Here is a 20,059-nt window from a genome sequence, read left to right as displayed (position 1 = left end):
CCACCCTCAGAACTGTGTGTTAGCGTTGGGTTTTTACGCAGAGTCCAGGCATGACTGGGGCCAGGGTGCTCACACTTTCATCCCACTAAGGGACTGTTTTGTGACTTCTGGCAACATGCTTTCCTATGTCATCTCCCTGGTGCCCTACTCAAGCTTGGAAGAAGAGAGTTCACCTCCTTCTCCTCTATAACTGGATGTCTACAAGTGTCAGAAGGTGCTGCTGGATGTTAGTAAGATGGGTGGTGAGTCAGTAGGACAAGATGGATTGGGAACGTCCCCGGGGAGCTTGGAGCCATTAGTGGTACACGCGATGCTCTGTTTTGTAATTAGGGTATTTAGCAGATTAGGAAATATTGTCTTAAGTGTTGTATACCGAGTAAATCTTTCTGGTTCAGGCAGTGATTTATGGGGAAGTTGCAAAATGCCATCAGAGGGTATTGTGAACAAAATATCTCACTGTATAGTTTTATTTTCCATGGAAGTATCTATTCACGGCAATTATAAATTATCTAGGACTTGGGGCCGAGGTTCGTTTTAGTGCCTAGCCCCAAACTGTTGTTGAACTGTTTGTGGTGTTTCTAAGGAACCTGGGTGTCTCCTGGTGTTTCAGGAACAAAGCACGTTGGTAGTGGGACAGGCTGTGATACTCGTTCCTAAGCACTTTTTCCTGTTGATCCATATTGCCTTTTCAGATCAATCCCACCCTTAAGTGTGAGGCGGTATATGGGGCTGTCCTGCTTTCCTTCCTCAGGACAGTGTGGGGAAACAGAGGCCAAGACAGGTCTGAGGGAAGACATTTTGCCCTTCTGCCTTTGGTGGCCTTTTATTCCCTTCCAGAGTTGCCTTGGGTGGCTCCTCTGGTGGCTGTGCCAGCCTTGGGTCTGAACCTGAGGTCACCAGCCTTGCCTGGCGTCCACCCTGGGCCCCCACTGCTCCAACCCTTGAAGTTCCCCTCCCCCACTCCTTCTCCTCCTCGCTCCACTTTCCCTACCTGTCTGCTACTTCAGAGCCTGCGTCACACTCTGGGCGGCTTGGTGGGGGACCCCCACCTAAAGCACAGACTCCTGAGAGCAGAGTCCCCAGTGCCGTTGTCCTGCATATCCCCACCTCAGTTCCAGACTGAGCCCCAGAGGGAGCCATTACTGCATCAGGTGGGACCACAGTAGCAAGAAAATGCTTTGCTTCGAAGCATGGGAATTCTTTCCCCCATGATCTTTTAAAAGTACAAATGAAACAAAACAAATGTCTTCAACCTTGAAACACTCTCTCTCTCTCTCACACACACACACACACACACACACACGCTGAAGTGAGTGCTTTCTATACACTCCTTCATATGCCACATCCCCCTCATTACAACCCATGATGGTGCGCATTGTACAGACAAGCAAACTGAGGCCAGGGAGGTTACTGAACTGCTCTCAGTCATACAGCTGGTGAGAGTGGGACTGTGTTTTGAATCTAGGCAGCTAGGCCTCCTGGATCCCTGCTCCAAAGTATCACAGATACTCCCTTGCAACCTCTTTTCCTTGGCTGTGAAGGCAGATCATGCCAACTGAAAATTTATAAAAACCCTGAAAATAATTTAGAAATTTTATTTTATTTATAAAGATTTTATTTATTTATTTATTTATTTATTTATTTATTTATTTGACAAAGAGAGAGAGAGCGCGCGAGAGCAGGAACATAAGCGGGGGGAATGGGAGAGGGAGAAGCAGGCCTCCTGTCGAGCAAAGAGCCCAATGTGGGGCTCCATCCCAGGACTCTGGGATTGTGACCCCGAGCCAAAGGCAGATGCTTTAACAAGTGAGGCACCCAGAGGCCCCTAATTTAGAAATTTTAAGTTAACAATAATGTCACCACCAAAGAATTGCAGCTCTTAATATCTTGCCATATCTCTTGCTAGATTTTTCTCTGTGCTTATTTTGGTATTATCTTGTTTCCAGAGGCTACTAAAAATTCCAATGTATGGATTATTGTAATTTACTGATTCCTGTCCTCTCTGTAGAATGTCTTGCTTCCAACTTCCAATAACCGTTTGATCAATTTCTCCCCTTTTTACAGTCTTCACCCTTGTAGCACCGACAGAGAGGCTACAGACCATCATGAGATCCTCTTTTTTAAAATAAATAGTAACTGCGTTTCTCCCTGCCAGGTGAAATGGCTCCAACAACAAGAAGTTAAACGCAGGGTGAAGAGACAGGTGCGAAGCGACCCGCAGGCCCTCTATTTCAACGACCCCATTTGGTCCAACATGTGGTACATGGTGAGTGGGGTATGGGCCTCACCGCCCCCTGGACATTTGCACTGCCGTGTTGCCGGGTTCATTTCCCCCAGCAAAGCTAAATCCTCACGGCAACTCCAAACGGATGCACTTCCTAACATTGTGAAATCCCTGCTTCAGTGCTGCGTAGCACAGATGTTCTCGTGAAAGTTTTAAGAATGATGCAAAACCTCCCCAGGGTGGGGGGTGTGGAGTCCTTGAGCAGGGCAGTGAATTGATGCAAGCTCAGGACTAATTAAGCAGTGAAAAGTGAGAGCCCACAAAAGGAGATACTACCCTAGGCAAATGATAGATTGCCAGGTGTAGGAAAAGCTCGGGGAGCAGTTCCCATTCACTCTTCCTGGGAATGGGTGGGAGAAAGAGGTTGTCCGCTCTGTTGGGCACGGGGAAGTGTTTCCTCCATATTCACTTGTTTACGAGGTACCATGTGCCCATCTTATGCTACGCCGTGGCTGCAAGGAGTCCGTGCTGGGGCGGGCTTTGTGTCTTCTGTGCCTACAGCACTGTGGTGACAAAAACAGCCGCTGTCGATCAGAAATGAACGTCCAGGCAGCGTGGAAGAAGGGCTACACTGGGAAAAACGTGGTGGTCACCATCCTTGATGATGGCATAGAGCGCAGTCACCCCGACCTGGCTCCAAACTATGTAAGTCAAGCCTAGGAACGTGCAAAGATACTCAACCATGCTCGTCATTCCATAAATACAAATTTTAAAAACCGTAAGGTAGATAAATAAATAAATAATAAAATAAATTTTTAAAATAATAAATAAATACATAAATAAATAAAAACCATAAAGTGCCATTTCTCCTCTCCCACCCCATTATATTAAACAATACAGAAAACCATGTTGCGGGGGAGGGGGGTGTTGGCGAAACACACTTCCCTCTGTCGTCCTGGAGCCGGGGGTTGCCCAGAAGGATTGGTCCAGATGTTTGAGGAGTCACATGTATTCCCGAGAATGGGTCCTGAAGAATTCAGAAATGGGTGTGGAGATGGTCATCAGACTAACGCAAGCAGCGTGAAACATGGCACAGTTCAAGACTGGGCTCTGGACCCAGCTGCCTGGGGTTCTGTTCGGGCTCTGCAGTTCACTAGCTCCGAGACCTTGGGCAAGTTGCTTCACTTCTGGGCCTCAGGGTCACCATCTGTGAAATGGCACCTCATCCAGTCATTGTGAAGACTGAACGTCTTTGTAAGTGTAAAGGAGCGAGCCTGGCACGGAGCGCATAGGAAGAAGGCATTCAATATTCTAATGTATTCTAACGAACCTGCGTGTGTAACAAAGGTTAAGTTCACCCATGCCCTGTCTGTTGGAGAGACAATTACACAGCCCTTAAAAACGGCAGTTTTGAAGTCAACAATCCCGGAGAGCTTTTCTGAAGTGTTTTAAAAGGAGGGTGTGAAATGATAGGAGTACCGTAACTATGAGTGTCTAAACAGAGACACGAACATTAGACTTATAAGGTGATGGACAGTCTGGCACATACTGCAACACGGGTGAGTCTTGAGGACATTAAATGGAAGATGCCAATCACGGAAAGAAAAAAAAACCCAAATTCTGTATGATTGGACTTAGAAGAGGCACCTAGAGTAGTCAAATTCTTGGAGACAGAAAGCAGAATGGGGATTGCCAGGAGCTGGGGGAGTGGAGAGAGGGGAGATGGGTGCAGAGTGTCATAGTTCTTTTTTTTTTTTTAATTTTATTTATTTATTTGACACAGAGAGATCACAAGTAGGCAGAGAGGCAGGCATAGATAGAGGGGGAAGCGGCTCCCTGCTGAGCAGAAAGCCTGATGCGGGGCTCTATCCCAGGACCCTGAGATCATGACCTGAGCCGAAGGCAGAGGCTTTAACCCACTAAGCCACCCAGGCACCCCTAGAGTGTCAGTTTTGCAAGGTGAAGAGGTCTGGGGGTGGAGGGTAGTGATGGGTGAACAACAGTGTGAATGTAATTAATGCCAATGAACTTTATACTTTCAAATGGTTAGGAGGGTACATTTTCGGGGGGTGTATTTTACCGCAATAAAAACGTACGCAAGATGATAGTTCTAGGAGAAGAGTACAAGTGTATGTTTTTCTCTACTTTCTAATAGAGGCATAAAAATTATTTAAAGCACACTGTGCCATTTCTCTTCAGTCACTGAGATTTCCTTTCTTAGGATTCCTACGCCAGCTATGATGTCAACGGAAATGATTATGACCCGTCTCCTCGCTATGATGCCAGCAATGAAAATAAGTACGTCACTCTGTCTCCTCCTTCCTTGCTTCTCTGTCCCTCTCCCTGCAGAATCACTATTGAACTGGCCCCTAGTAGGGATTCCAGAAGGGTGATGGGGCTGCCTGGCCGGTGTCTGGGGCTTAGCCAGGAGCCAGAAGCCAGTCCCAGAACAGCCCTTTAGGCACAAGACAGCCTCTGTGGAGTTCGCCTCTTCCTTGGGGTGTCAGCTCTGCTGGTCAGCTAGAAACGGATGTTTGACCAACATTGTTTCTGTTTCCAACCTTGTCTCCATGACCAGTTGTGTTAGACAGCAGTTTGGGGATACCTGGGTAGCTCAGACAGTTAAGCCTCTGCCTTCAGCTCAGGTCATGATTTCAAGGTCCTGGGATCAAGCCCCGCATCGGGCTCCCTGCTTAGTGGGGAGTCTGCCTCTCCCCTCACTCATGTGCACTCTCTCTTTCTCTCTTTCAAATGAATAAACTCTTTTAATACAAAAAAAAAAAAAAAAGACAGCGGTTTGGCCTAGTGGAGCACAGAAGTCACATGCCTGAGCTTTTTTGTCTTCGTCCATGACCTTATGGGAGAGGTGGAAGGGCCCTGAGTGATGTTGGATAGATCTGGGTTCAAGTCCAAGCTTTACCATCCCTGGCTGTGAGGCTCCATCTCAGTCTTAAGAGACTTTCCCGTGGAGATAATGCTCCCTACCTCCCAGGGTTGTGGGCGGGCTGAACAGACAGGGGAAGAAACTGTGGGGGGTGCTGTCTAGGTAGCTGTTTTCATCATTTTGCAAACGAAGACAGTTGGTCTAGAGAGATTAGATGACTTGTGTGCTGTGAAGTGACAGCCCTGTTGTGGGGGGAGTCAAGTCCAGCTTCGCAAACCTGGCCCTGGGACTTCATTCACTGTGTCCTGCCTGTCTTTTCTCTGTTGGCATGCCCCATGCCCTGAGCTTGTACCATTCCTCCAGAAATATTTAGTGGAAAAGAACAAAAGACCTTTCTTTGGTCTCCCAGCTGACACAACGCTGGCCAAGGTGCCTTCTCCCTCCCATATAGTATTTTGCTTTTTTGTAGATTCCATGGTGAGGTTCAAACACGGGTACCCATGCTGTGCTGTGCAGGGAGGCTCAGCTAGGCTAATGTGTTCAGCACAACAGAGCTCAGAGTCCCCGGAGCTAGCAGAGGCCCCAGCCCTGAGAGCTGCTTTCCTGCCTCATGTCCCAAGGTCATGTCCGGAGGTGCCCTTCCTGCTCAGCCACGAGCACGCCTGGGGTGCAGGGTGCCTCATTTCCCAGCCACACATCCAGGGGGCTGGGAGGAATGATCCAGACAGGACACAGTGACCCGTGAAGGGCAGGCTTGAATCTGGGTGAGACATGGAGCTCCATGACACTGGGGACAGCCCTGGCCCCGGGGGATGGAACGAGATTCGCAGAAGGACGAATGACTCCCTTCCAGAAGGCTAGCACACAGACCCGGGACTATTTTTAAAGGTGGTTTTAAATTTAAATCAATGATTCTAATCCCCATGGACTCTCTCAGAGATGGGCTGTTGATACTTGCCCATATTTTGGCCTCTCTGCAGAGGAATTGCCTCCATGAAGCACGTTGGAAAATGGGGTCATTACTGAGGAAAGCAATTTGTTTTTCTGGTAATTTCTTCACAGTTCCTCCGCCGCTGTTGAGTGTTCCAATTTCGAGTGTTCTTCCTCGGCTCCTTCTTAAGTGGCCGTGGAGGGGAGGGGAAGGGAGGGCTGTCCCGAGGTGAGCATGGGGGTGGCAGGGGCACAGGGGACCCATTCATTCTCCCTTCCATCCTGTCAGCCCCACGGATCAGGTCTACGTGGCACCTGCAATGTGCTAGACAATGTGCTGTGGGTGACCTGAAGGCATAGTTCGGGAGGAGGAAAGCCTGGAACCCTGGGTGCAGGGAGCAGAAGCCCCTCCTGGGGTTAGGGGAGGTGCTCGCCCTGTGTAGGGGCAAGACTGCCCCGGGGGTTGGGCAAAGCTGGGCTTGAGGCTCCGGCAAGGGAGGGGTGGGGGGTGGGGGGGCAGGACAGAGGCTAAGTGACGCTCCTCCTTGCAGGAGACCTGAGCAATGCCCGGGACATGCTCCCGATTGGCGGGCGGAGCCCTAACTTCGTTTTCTGCTTTGCTTCAGACATGGTACTCGCTGTGCGGGGGAGGTCGCTGCTTCAGCCAACAACTCTTACTGCATCGTGGGCATAGCGTACAATGCCAAAATCGGAGGTAAGGTCCAGGGGCACGCAGCTGGGGAGCTACGGGGCCCGCAGCAGGGGTGTCCCACCAGGGGCAACAGCTTCACCTCTGCTGGCCTCGGCCGGCTGTGTCAGACCTGCGCCCCCCTTACTCCCCCCAGCCTGCAGCCTGGTGGCAGGCAGCCAGCACCCCATGACCGGGGCCTCACCCCCGAGGGATTGCTCACTGTGTTGCCCGAAGAGTCATTGGGAAGGCACCCCCTTTCTCTTTCCCAGCCCTGCTAGTCTGACTCACCACTGTCAACCAGACCGCCCCTCAGAAAAGGCCACGCTGGTTCCCTTCTGCTCACAGCCCTGCAGGGGCTCCCTGTCACTCCCACAATGAAAGTCCTTGCTCCAGTCTATTGGCCCACTTCTCCTGCCCTGCCCCTCAGCTTTAGCCAGGGGACCTTTGTCATAGTGTCCCCTAGTCACAGGTTGTTCTCCCAATTTAGGCCTTGGCTTGCAGCCTTCCTTCCCATCACCCCAGAGCCGCTTCCTGCCCCTCCCTTTGGCTCCATGCCCACTCTGCTCCCCTCGGCTTGTTCACCACGGCCGGTGGGGGACTAGGTCTTCCGGGTCCCTGTAAGGAGCCTGACTCCAGGTGTTTCTGCCTCTCCTGGTTACCTTCTCTATCTAGGAGTCAGGCTTCCCTTGCTAGGAGGGGGATTTGGAGCAGAGTCCCATATCTTCTTCCCCGCCTGAGCCTGGCAGTTTGACAGTCCCATCTGGCAATCAGCAGGTACTCCGAAGTAGCAATTAGGGGCATTTCGCTGAACTGGGAGCCGAGCAGGTGCATGCCTTGGGCATGAATGATCCTTGAGCATCCAGCTGGCTTTGGGGTGCCCCTGTCCTTGCTGGGACTCTCTCAGTTTGGAGATGCTCATGTTCACTCAATGGGTCTTCCCAAGGCGCTACCTTCCCTGCTGCTTTGCCTTTGCTGGAGTGATTGTAGCCTCTCAGGTCTACTATGGAGAGGTTGGGCCATGGGTTCCCAGGATCATGCTGGAGGTTCCAATGGATACATACCCCTAAGAAGTCTCGCCATAAACTGTAGGACCAGCCTGGCCTGGGTACCAATCCCAGGTGTGTGTCCTTGGACAATCCATGTAACCTCTCTGAGCCTCAGTACAGAATAGCAATAACTCAGCTGACTCCCCAGGTCTGTTGTGACCATGAAGTGAGATGCACTGTGTGTGGAAAGCACTGGCCGAGGGCTAAGTGCAAGGGGACTCTGAGCAACTCCTTCCCTCCTGCTGAAATTCAGAGACAGAATAAAAGTGATTTGTGTTGCCTTGAGTTAGGGCTAGACCCCACCTTTGGGATTGTCTGAGCCCTGCACCCCAAAGACCCTGGACTGGGAGCACTGACATTTTCAGGGAGCTGTTAGAAGTACAGAAAATCGTAGTGTCCCAGACCTACTGAGTCAGGATCTGCATTATATCAAAATCCCGAGAGGGTGTGACAGCCAATGTCAGTCTGAGAAGTCCTGGTTGAGAGGGTTCTGAAGTTAGGCAGGTAGGTGACACCCACTCTGTGGGCTGCGATGAGCAACCAGAGGAGTTAAGGAGGTAGAGAACCTCCAGAGAAGTGCCCGTGAGTGTGGTTGGTTCTCACTCTGTACTCCATGCAGAAATGTTACCTCAGTTTCCCGAATTCGGAAAAGATCACTTCTATGACCACAAGGCTTGGGAAGAGGAATATTTTTTAATTAATGTATTTCATATCTTTACGTATAATACTGTGCTAGCCACTGAGGGGAAGAATAAGGATAAGACAGATACAATCTGCGACCTTCTAGAAGCTTTGCATGTCTTTGGGATGAACCGTGCAAACATGAAAGATAGTATAAGACCAAGTACTGAAATGACAGGCAGATGGGGGGTGGTGGCAGGGCAAGCACTCAGTGAGGGCAGAAGCATGAGGCTGAGGCACGAGCTCAATACAAGACAGTTTGACTGGGAACAGGAAAAATGCTTAGGGGAAAATAGGACGGTCAGCATGGAAGCATGCCACGTACGGTTACAGATAGGGTGGGGGCTGGCCATGGAGATGCCAAGTGTGAGGTTGGAGGCTGGCATTGACCCAGGCGAACCTGTGACAGCTGGGTCTCCAAAATTGCTTGTATACTGCTCTAGCCCTGCCACTCAGGCAGACACCCCGTCTTCCAAGCCCAGCCCTGGACAGGGCAACCCTCAGGCACCCCTAACGTAGTCTCCCTCTCTGAGTGAGCTAACACACAGCAGATGCCCATGGAACTGACCGTGAGCGTACCCTTTAATTTATTTTTATTTATTTCTTTTAGCTTTTGCTCAAGAGATTGAAGTGTATCTCCTAACTAATTCCAATCTATCTGGAAGCACTCTTAAACTATTTCATGTATTAGACATGAACCTGAACCAGATTATTCCAATCGACACTCATTCCCATGCTTTGTGCTGTTGTTTTTTTAATTTTACTACATATGTTATAAATCCATAGACATTGTTCTTCTTCTTTAAACAGTTGACTTTAAAATCCTAATGGAAAGGGATATATTTACCTACATATTTACCATTCCTTGTGCCCATCCTCACTTTCTAGCTTTGGATTTCTATGTGGTTTCCGTGTTTCTTTAGCCTGAGAATTTCTTTTCATGTTTTTTGAAGTGCAGGTGTACTGATGACAATTTATCTAAGCATTTATCTGAGAGTGTCTTTGTTTCAACCTCATTTTTGAAAGAAATTTTGCTGAACACAGAATTCTAATGGGACATGTTTTTCTTTCAACACTTTAAAAATGTTCTTCCATTGTCTTCTGGTGTCCATTGTTTCTGATGATGAGTCATTTTTAATCCGCATTATTGTTCCCCGTTTACATAATGTGATTTCTTTTTTCCATCTGTGCTTTGCTGGTGAGTATGATATACTTGGGTGTAATTTTCTTCATGCTTATCTGGCTTGAGGTTTGCTTGGTTTCCTAGGGGCTTATTCTTATTTTTTGGTCTAAGTCAAATGTGGAAAAATTTCTGTCATTATCTCATTTTTTTCAACCCTATATTCCCTCTCCTCTCTTTGGGTACCTGTTATAGTTGTTAGATTCCTTGATATACCTTACAGGTTATTGAGGCTGTGTTCATTTTTTAAGTCCTTTTTCCCTCTCTGCTTCAAATTATATGATTTTTATTGCACTGTCTTCAGGCCCATTAATACTTTCTTTTGTGGTGTCCAACCTGTTGTTAATTCCATCCAATGAATTCTCTCTTTTTTTTTTTTTTTTTTACTTTCAGATCTCATGCCTTTCTGTCCTGTGATTTCCACATTTTTTTTATTGTTCCCACATATTTCCTGAGGTTCTTCTCTTCACCCATTATTTCTATCTTTTGTTATCGATTTTGTAACATGTTTGTAAGAGTTACTTTAAAGATTTGTACTAATTCCAGTATCTCAGTTATTTCTGAGTGCTTGTAATGCTTGCTTCTTCTTTTTACAGTGGGTCATATACTCTTATTTCTTTGCACATGGCTAGCAAATTTTTGCTGTACCCTAGACGTTGTTGTGCTACATTGTAGAGAATCTGGATTCTGTGATCTTTGACTGCTGTTGAGTTTCGTTCCAGCAGTCAGTTCAGTTTGAACATGTGGAGGTTTGACTCTTCATTTTTTATGGTTGATCTCTTTCTGATTTGCCCTTAGCCTCAGGGAAGATTCTTTATCCCAACCACATGGTCTTTCCTTTTAGATTGTGACCCTTTTGGCATCTCAGGGGAAAGATTGAAATGTTTACCAAGACCTCTAACTTGACAAGAATCAGAGTCCAAATTGACTCTCCTGCAGTGGGCAGCGTCTGAAATATCCACTCAGCTCATTCAGCCTCCAGCTCTTGAACTTCTGAGAGTCTTGCCCAAAGTGTTTAGTTCAGGGGTCAGCCAAGCGTTTGAGGGGAGTTTATGTGTCCTCTTCTGTGGCTCTCTCCTTTCTGAGATTTCTCTCAATTTCCAGCTGCTCTAGCCATCCCAAACTCCATCCTATGACATCCCACAAGAATTAGATTGCATTTTTCCTCCTTAAGTTCTAGTCTCTCTATATACCAAGAGAACTGGGGAGTTCCCATAGAAGAAAAGTTATTTAGACTTGCGTCATACTAAATATGGCTCCCTTGCTTTCAAGACCTGACTCCTCTGCCTTCTTCTGTGTGCTTTCCAATGCCCTTATAAAGTCATGTTTCTGTTTAATACATCTTTTGTTGAGAATTTATCATTATTATTTTTTAGAGTCAGCGTGATGGAATCTACTCTGCTGTTATTAGAACTATAACTTGTGGTTTAGAGTTTTTTACCAAATAGATGATGTTTTTGGTACTATTGCTGCATGACAGTTTCTGCAAAATGTAGCTGCTTAACCAACAAACGTGCTACCTAGCAGAGATCATGGCTCAACGTCGCTCATAAGTATGCAGTTAAGATATTGGCTGTGATTGTAGTCTGAACGCATGACTGGGGCTGGAGGATCTACTTCCAAGATGGGTCAGTTATTTGGTTATTGGCTGGAGGCCTCCATTCCTTGCTGGCTGGTGGCAGGAGTCCTGCTTCCTTGATTCCTCACCATGTGCAACCCCCTGTAGGGTTCTTAGAGCATCACCATAACATGATAGCCAGCTTCCTTTTTTTTTTTTTTTAAGATTTTATTTATTTATTTGAGAAAGAGAGAGAGAGGACAAGCAGTGGGGAGGGAGAAGCAGGCTGCCCATCCAGCAGGGAGCCCAATGTGGGGCTCGATCCCAAGACCCTAGGATCATGACCTTAGCCAAAGGCAGCCACTTAACCAAGGGAGCCACCCAGGTGCCCTTATTGGTAGCTAACTTCTTTCATTTAAGGTGATTCAAGAGAGAGAAGGAAGAAGCAGCCATGTGTATGACCTAGTCTTAGAAGTCATGTACCATTACTTCAGGCAAATGGATCATTAAGTCTAACAAACACTCAAGGGGAGAGAAATTAGGCTGTACCTTTTGAATGGAAGACTGTCACAGAATTTGTGGATATGGTTTAAAGTCACCACAGATAGGGCTCCTAAAAATTTGATTATGTATTTATACAAATGGAGTAATTTTTTTCTACCCACTTGCTTTGTAAAATTGTCCATTTCTTATATGTTCTATCACATTAAAATAATTAAATCAAATGAAAGAATTAGTAGAACTGTCCTAATAATATCTTTAAAGTAATATTCTTGCTGGAACATTACTAATAAGTCAGGATAGCTCCGAAATACATGTAATGATTTATCAAAGGATGGAGGAATATGGAGAAGGTTAAAATATCTAGATCCTGGTGAAAATGAGTTCTTATTTTCAGTATTTACTGAATGTTTGCCAGATAATAGGCACTGATCTAAGGTCTGTATATGTATTCTTTTATAAACTCCATAAAACACTTGTTATAGATGCTCTTCTTACCCCCTTTTAGTGATCAGAGCCAGAGATGTTAAGTAATTTGCCCCAAGGTCAAACCAACCTGGCTCTGGCCCCAGCTCTTTACATCTACACTTTAACAGGACTCTTTAAACCATAAATACAGACGGATGGATGGATGCGTGGGTGGGTGGTTAGATGGATGGGTGGGTGGGTGTGTGGATGGATGGCTATTATTTCATTGACATTTGACCATACTATACTTGTTTTTAGTAAAATATATTAAGATTAATTGTATGCAACTTAACATGAGAAATTAAATCAAACTGAATAACTGCCGAACTCCAGATTTAATTTTATGTTTAAACTTTATATATTTAGGGCACCTGGGTGGCTCAGTGGGTTAAAGCCTCTGCCTTCGGCTCAGGTCATGATCTCAGGGTCCTGGGATCAAGCCCTGCATCGGGCTCTCTGCTCAGCAGGGAGCCTGCCTCCTCCTCTTTCTGTGCCTGCCTCTCTGGCTACTTGTGATCTCTGTTAAATAAATAAATAAAATCTTAAAAAAAAATCTTTATATATTTATTGTTTAGTTTTATGCTTAATTTGATTTATGTGAGTGTAACAGAAGAAAAGGAAACTTAACTTGAAATGAAGACATTGCTGAACTTAACATAAATAGTTCATTGTAATGAAATATTTTTTCAAATAGCCCTTTAAGGTAATTAAAAACAAAACAAATCCCAAGATTGTGAAAATCTTTCAGAGGCCAACGTTACTTTTTTAATGTTTAATTTGACTTATGTGAATTCAACAGAAGAAAAACAAACAACTTGAAATGAGGGAATTGCTGGGCGTCACATAAATATTTCACTATGGTGAAATATTTTCTCAAATACTCCTCTAAGATTATTTAAAAAAAAAAAAACCAAGATTATGAAAATCTTTTAGAGTCTAGGGTTACTTTTTTTTTAATTACATGTTTCCCATAGTGGATCATTAGATAATTAGCACCTTTTCACCCTTACACCTTGACTTCAGACTTTTGTCGCTGCCGTTACATTGTCAGGGTTCAATGGTAATCATCTGTCATGATGATTCTCACACTTAACTTGGTCTTGGTTCACCACCATCGTCTGCAGTACAGCGTTTCTATTCCTGAGTTATTTACTTTGATTTATCTCTTAGTTCCCTGGATTTCATCACTGAGGAATTTTCTTCAGGAAAGGCTAGCAGGTGCTGTATTTTCCTAGTTCTTTCATCTTTGAGAATGTCCAAAGGTTGCCTTTAGACTTGAATTAGATCTGTGTTATCTGTTACATCCTTACAAAACTTAGCAAACATCACCTTGTTTGTCCCGTGGATTCACTGTTGCTTGGAAACTTAGCTTGAGGTCAACCTGATTTTTTTTTTTCCCTTTGTGGGTAACTTAACTTCTTGGCTTATATAGAATTCTTCCTTTAAACATGAGGTCCAGTAGCTTTGCTGGGCCAACTGTGCATGAGGATTATTCAATAGCAGCTGTTCTTGGGATTCAATACACTTGAAAAGATCTGGGTATTTTTTTTTTTAATTTCAGGCAGATTTTCTTCTGTTACTGTTTTGAACATTTTGGGTTCCGTATATGCAGCTCTAGTCATCATGTGTACCATTTATACATATATTGGATGTCTAGTTCCTGACTTCTGTATTACTTTCTAATCATATTTAACTTTTTATTTCTTTCCCATTTTATTTATTTATTTATTTATTTATTTAATTTTTTTTTTTTTCCAGTTTTTCTCAAGCCTGTCCTCCATGTCTTTGGCAGTTTCACCCTTGTCTCTTTTTCCTAGAGAAAACCCTAGTAAGGCTTTCATTTCTAAAATTGTTTAATGTTTTCCTTCTGTTTCTGTCCTGAGGATGAACACACTTGGGGCCTCTTTCTGTTGCCTCGTCATCTCTTCATTGAATACTTGTATATCTTTGATCTCTTGCTTCAGAGAGAAATTATATTTTCATTCAATTATGCAGAAATGTTTATGTTTTCATCATTCTCTTGTACTCGTTATGCCCCCAGCTTTCCTTGTTTCTTGTAGCATTGTTGCATAGATGTCATGCTAATCACTTTCTGGTTATTATTAATGACTGACTGGAGAGGAGACGAAGGCTTTCTCTCTAGACCAGTAAGGTGCTAAACGATGGTGGGTGAGGGGTGGGGAGGAGAGGAGAGGGAACAAGGCTACAGGCACGGAGGACTTGGGTTAACGGACCCAGATCGTTCTCTTCCACCAGTCTAGTAGCTTTAAGAGCTCCTCTCCCCTCACCAGTGAATTAGCATGAGTTCATGTATGCTCCCCACAGTGGGGATGGAGCAGAGCTGATTGTCACTTACGTTTTCTCCTCCAACAAACCATGTCACAAAAGATGCCTCTTCTTAACAAAAAAAAAAAAAAAAGTTTATTTGAGAGAGAGAGAAAGAGAGCACAGACGCAGGGGGTGGGTGTTATAGAGGGAGAGGGAGAAGCAGACTCCCCACTGAGTGGGAAACCTGCTGCGGGGCTTGCTCCTGGGACCCTGAGATCATGACCTGAGCCAAAGTCAGACACCGACTGAGCCACCTAGGTGTCCCAAAATGCCCATTCCTGGAAAGAACAGTGTAGTTCTTGGTCAGACCTCACTGTCTCTAAAATAATAGACTTTTCACTTTTGCTTTGAGAACCATGCAGTGTGGCAAAGAAACAAACCCTCCCCATAACCCCTTGGCCCCCGGTCCCCTGGTCATAAGGTCCTCAGGTGCACTACCTAATTTATGGAGAAATTACACACCCCAGGGAATCACAGAGCCATGTGTCATCTTTATTGTTTCCAGAGAGGAGAGTGGGTACTTGGTATTAACTGGAAGTCTCTTTCATTTCAGAGAAATTTTAAATTTTTTATTAAGTTTATAGAGCTATACATGGATGATTTGTGCCTTTTCTCTATGTGTAATATTTCAGTAAAAGTCTGTTTAAATTTTTTAAATTTAAGTTTATTTTTTCAGCGTTCCAAGATTCATTGTTTATGCACGACACCCAGTGCTCCATGTTTAAATTTTTTTATGTTGTTAGTCAGTCATTGCTGTGACTCTTGGGTTTGGGATCTTGCTTTATTATCCAAGATAATAAATCAATTGTCCTATTTCTTCTAAAAACATAGCTTTAGAAGAATAGTTTGTCTTAAAGCTTTTATGGTTTTATCGTTTGCATTTAGCTTTTTAATCCATATGGAATTTATTTCTGTGTATGGTGTGAAGGAGACATTTAGCTTTATTTTTCCCTTCAGGTTATGTTTACTGATCTGCACATGCCACCTTTATCCTCCATTGTTTCATTAGTTTCATTAGCTTATTTGTTTTCAATCCCTAAATGAGACTTCACTATTAGTTATTATAGTTTAAGAGGATTTTTTTTATAACGTAAAGGACAAATTTCCGCTTAATGGTTCTTTTTCAAAAATTTCTTGGGTATTCTTGACCATTTTCTCTTTCAGATGAACTTGAGAATCTGCTTGTCAAGTTCCATAAAAAATCCTATTGGGATTTTGATGGGGATTGCATGGAAATTATAGATTAATTGGGGGAGAATTGACATCTTTACAATATTGAGTCTTCCCACGCAGGAACATGGTATGTTTCTTTTTATTCAGGTCTTCTTTGACACCATTTGAAAGTGCTATCACTGTCTTCATATCAATCTCATGCATTTCTTGTTAGGTTTCTATCTAGGTCAGTTTCTAAAACTGTATTTCCAATTGGTTATTATTGAAATGGATATATAGGGAAACTATTGATTTTTGGGTGTTGGGTTTTTGTATCTGTCCACCTTAGTTTTCTGGACTGATACATATAAAAGCTCTCTGTAAATGTAATGGTGGTTTTTATCTCACTGATAACTCTCATTTCTTTTTCCTGTCTTATTCCAATGTATGGGGACTCCTGATGAGTATTAAATAGTGGTGATTTATAGGTTTTGTTGTTTTATTTCCTGCTGTATGTTCCTAGTATTTGTAGATGTCACAAATCTACCATTTGTAGATGTCTTCCGTAGGTTTTCTGTAATTACTTTTTACTAAATTAAGGAAATTTTTATATTCCTAGATTTCTAAGAGGTTTGATGGGGGATGAATGGATCTATTGAATTTTATTAAATGCTTTTTAAAAAGCATCTATTGAGACAATTATATTGTTTTTCAAGTTTACTATTTAATCTGTTTAATGTAGTAAGTTATAGTCATAGATTTCCTAACAGTGAAAATTTCATTCTTCCATCCTTAGAATAAATTCTATTTGATTATGAGTATTGTTCTTTTAAAACTGCTTGCTGTGTTCAATTGTTAATATGTTATGTATGGTTTTCGAATCTTTGTCAGATAGTTTGAACTACAGTTGTTGCATTTTGTGATGTCCATCTCCAGTTTGGGTATCAGAATTATGCTGGTTTTGTAGAATGAATTATGAAGTTTTCCATCTTTTACCGTGCTCTGAAATAGTTCGTATACTGTGGACATTGCCTGCTTTCTTAATGTGGGTAGGGCTGATAAATCAATTTGACCAGACAGGATGACTCTTTAAAGGGCTAAGTCTATTCAGGTTTTCTATTTCTCCTTGAGAAAATTTTGGTAGTTAAATTTTCCTGCAAAATTATTCATTTCTGGGCGCCTGGGTGGCTCAGTGGGTTAAGCCGCTGCCTTCGGCTTAGTTCATGATCTCAGGGTCCTGGGATCGAGTTCCGCATCGGGCTCTCTGCTCAGCAGGGAGCCTGCTTCCTCCTCTCTCTGCTTGCCTCTCTGTCTACTTGTGATCTCTCTCTGTCAAATAAATAAATAAAATCTTTAAAAAAAATTATTCATTTCTCCAGATTTTCAAATATATGGCCTATAAATTTAGTTTTGTATTCTTTTTTTTTTTTTTTTTTTTTTTTTTTTTTTATTTGACAGATAGAGATCACAGGTAGGCAGCGAGGCAGGCAGAGAGAGAGAGGAGGAAGCGGGCTCCCTGCCGAGCAGAGAGCCCAATGTGGGGCTCGATGTGGGGCTCGATCCCAGGACCCTGGGATCATGACCCGAGCTGAAGGCAGAGGCTTTAACCCACTGAGCCACCCAGGCACCCCTTTAGTTTTGTATTCTTATAATTAAAAAGATATATCCTTTGCATTTATACTTATAATTATTCCTAATATTATTTGTAGCATGTCTCCTTTTTTCCTTGACTAGATGAATGAAATATTTGCTATTTTATGAAATAGGTTTTTTTTTCTGAGAACAAGATTTTGATCCTTTTTTATTATTATTATTTGAATTCTTTTGTTTTCTAATTCATGAATTAGAATTTCCTTTATTAATTCTTTTGGCATTTTAATTTTTATTATTGTTGTTTTTTCCTAGCTCCCTGAAAGGAAGGCTTAGTTCTTTATATTCAGGCTTTGATGGGCTCTAATAAGTAAATAAGTGTTCTATATACTTTCCTCTTGTTACCTATCTCTGACTTAATTATATAGTGTTCTTATTGTTACTCATTTCTGAATAGTTTTTATTTGAGCTTTGATTTCTCTCATTAACTCGAGTTATTTATAAGGGAGTTAAATATTTTTTCCAACTGGGTAGATTTTTTGGCACTCGTTTTGTTGCTAATTTTTAACTTCCTTGCATTGGGATCAGACGCTGTGTTCTTTATAACTTCTGCCTTTTGGGATTTGTTGAGTGAGTCTTTGTGGTCTAATTCATGTTCAGTTTTTGTAAATATCCCAATGGGTTTTTGAAGAGTATTTTTATTCTATGCTATTGAGTACAAAAATTGTTATAAATTAGATCAGAGGTTGCTACAGATGGTTTTGTGTGACCCACACAAATTTTTTTTTTTAAACTTACGCAAACAGTTATAAATCAAGGGATTTCCTATGAAAATACAAGTTTCTCTTGAAAAATCAAGAGCTCTCGCCATGCTGGGGCCTCAGTCCTTCATGGCAACAGCCAGCTGGGGCTGCACAGTGGCCGCGCCTTCAAAGAGCTGTTCATCTGTCCCTGCTACTGCCTGGTTTGATCGATGTGTCCCCTTCAGCCATTTGTCCTGCCTTCCCTGTGCCTGTAGGCATCCGTGTGCTTCACCTGTGGGCCTGACCAAGCTCTTTCAAAAGTTTGGGAGTCTTGGGTTTGCTCTGCCTCATCTATTTCTGAGAAGGAATATTGGTCTCCATAATGATTGTGGCTTTGTTGATTTCCCTCAAGCTTTGGTGTATAAATTTCATAGCCATGTTACAAGGGGCGCAGAAGTTATCATCTCTTGTTGGTGTAAGGAATCTTTCTTTAATCAAAAATCCTCTCTTTCATTCTCTTTTTTGCCTTTTGTTGTTCTTTTTATCATCATTTTCCTCATATATTTTTTCATTCCTGTATTTCGAGCCTTAATTTTGTAAGCAGCCTGTCTCTGGCTTTATTTACTTATTTTTCTTGAACAGTTTAAGAATTGCTTCAGAGAGGGAATTTGAGATGTTCACACCTGTTCTGATTTCAGATTTATTTAGGTTAATCTCTGTGACCCTATTTTGCTTTCTCTTAATTGACTTAGTTTACCGAATTTCTTTTACTGTTTTTTTCTTTGTTTCTTTTACTTCCCTGCCCTTAATGCTAGACAGATGTAGTTTCTTCTGTCTTCTTTTTCTTTCATTCTAATGGCTTGAAATCTTTACATTCCAATTCTGTCTTCCTAATCCCCTGAGGCACACATACCTGAATTTATATTTTCCGACACAGTTCAGCATTACTCAGTAACTATCCCTTTCTCCTGAGCAAAAAAAGAACCTTATCAGAGTTCCCCTTCCCTCTGCTGTCTTCTCTTCTCCTTCATAACCTCCCAAAATTGGGGCCATCCAGGATTTTCACTCCATATTGTTATGAACAGTTTTACATTAAGCAATAATAGTTATGTTGGCTGAACAAAAAAGATGGACCATTTTCTTTGGTCACCATTGTTTCTTTGATTCTATGTCTTTCCTTATGTTAGATTCTTTATTTTACAAGGTTGTCTTTTTTTATTAAATCATTCATTCTTCTAAAAGATATTTTTGAGTTTCCAATTCAGGTGGATGGATGTATAGGCAATAACTTTTCCTAGTTCCCGAGGGCTTTATTTTCTCCCAACAAATTTGGCTGTGTTGAGATTTTAGGTTCAAAATAATTTTCACTCAAAATTTTAAAAACATGGTCCTTCTGATGAGGGGTCCAATGCCAATATTAATTTTTGTTCCTTTTCAGATAACTCATTTCTATCTTCCAGAAACCTTCAGTTCTTTTCTTTTTCATTATTCTGGGACTCAACCTCTCTTTGTCTGGCTGTGAGTTTGTTTTCATTTTCTTGCCTGGCTCTCAGTGAACCCTTTAAAGACTCCATATTGTAATTAACAGTTAAACATTACGCTTCGATAACTATGATACTCTTCAATAACTTAAAGGTGGACCAGTTTCTTTGGTCACCACTGTCTTGGGTGTTGGAAGAATCCCTTAAACTCAGTCTTCCAGCTCTCTGATACCCTATCTACTCAGTATGTAAATTCTGAAAATTGTTTCTCATCTATGACTTCTAGTTGATGTTTTCAATTACATTTTTATTTGAAATAATTGGTAGAGTCACATGGAGTGTAAGAAATAATGCACAAAGATCCAATATATCCTTTACCCAGTTTTCCATAATGGCGCCATCTTGCAGAACAGTAGTGCGATATTACAACCAGGATATTGACATTGATACAGTGAAGATACAGGATAATTTCATCATCAGAAGAATCCCTCATGTTGCCCTCTTAGAGACACATACTCCCACCCTGATCCTACCCTAATCCCTTGGCAACCAACCACTGATCTGTTTCTCATTTCTATAATTCTGTCATTTCAAGAATGTTA

At 42.9% G+C, this 20,059-nt stretch overlaps 1 protein-coding gene across 2 annotated transcripts in view; it reads left to right on the top strand.

Moving 5' to 3' along the window:
* The window catches only part of PCSK6 (proprotein convertase subtilisin/kexin type 6), a 182,365-nt gene that overhangs the window by 58,720 nt on the left and 103,586 nt on the right, over positions 1–20,059 (top strand). For both annotated transcript variants that reach the window (XM_047736488.1, XM_047736489.1), the window contains exons 3-6: positions 2,156–2,266; positions 2,786–2,929; positions 4,446–4,522; positions 6,665–6,753. In XM_047736488.1, coding sequence (XP_047592444.1) covers positions 2,156–2,266; positions 2,786–2,929; positions 4,446–4,522; positions 6,665–6,753 — 421 coding nt within the window. The remainder of the gene's footprint in view (positions 1–2,155; positions 2,267–2,785; positions 2,930–4,445; positions 4,523–6,664; positions 6,754–20,059) is intronic.

Source organism: Lutra lutra, chromosome 7, assembly GCF_902655055.1.
Source record: "Lutra lutra chromosome 7, mLutLut1.2, whole genome shotgun sequence".
NCBI lineage: Eukaryota > Metazoa > Chordata > Mammalia > Carnivora > Mustelidae > Lutra > Lutra lutra.
Note: the sequence above shows the minus strand (reverse complement) of the source record. Positions and strands in the feature narration are given on the sequence as shown.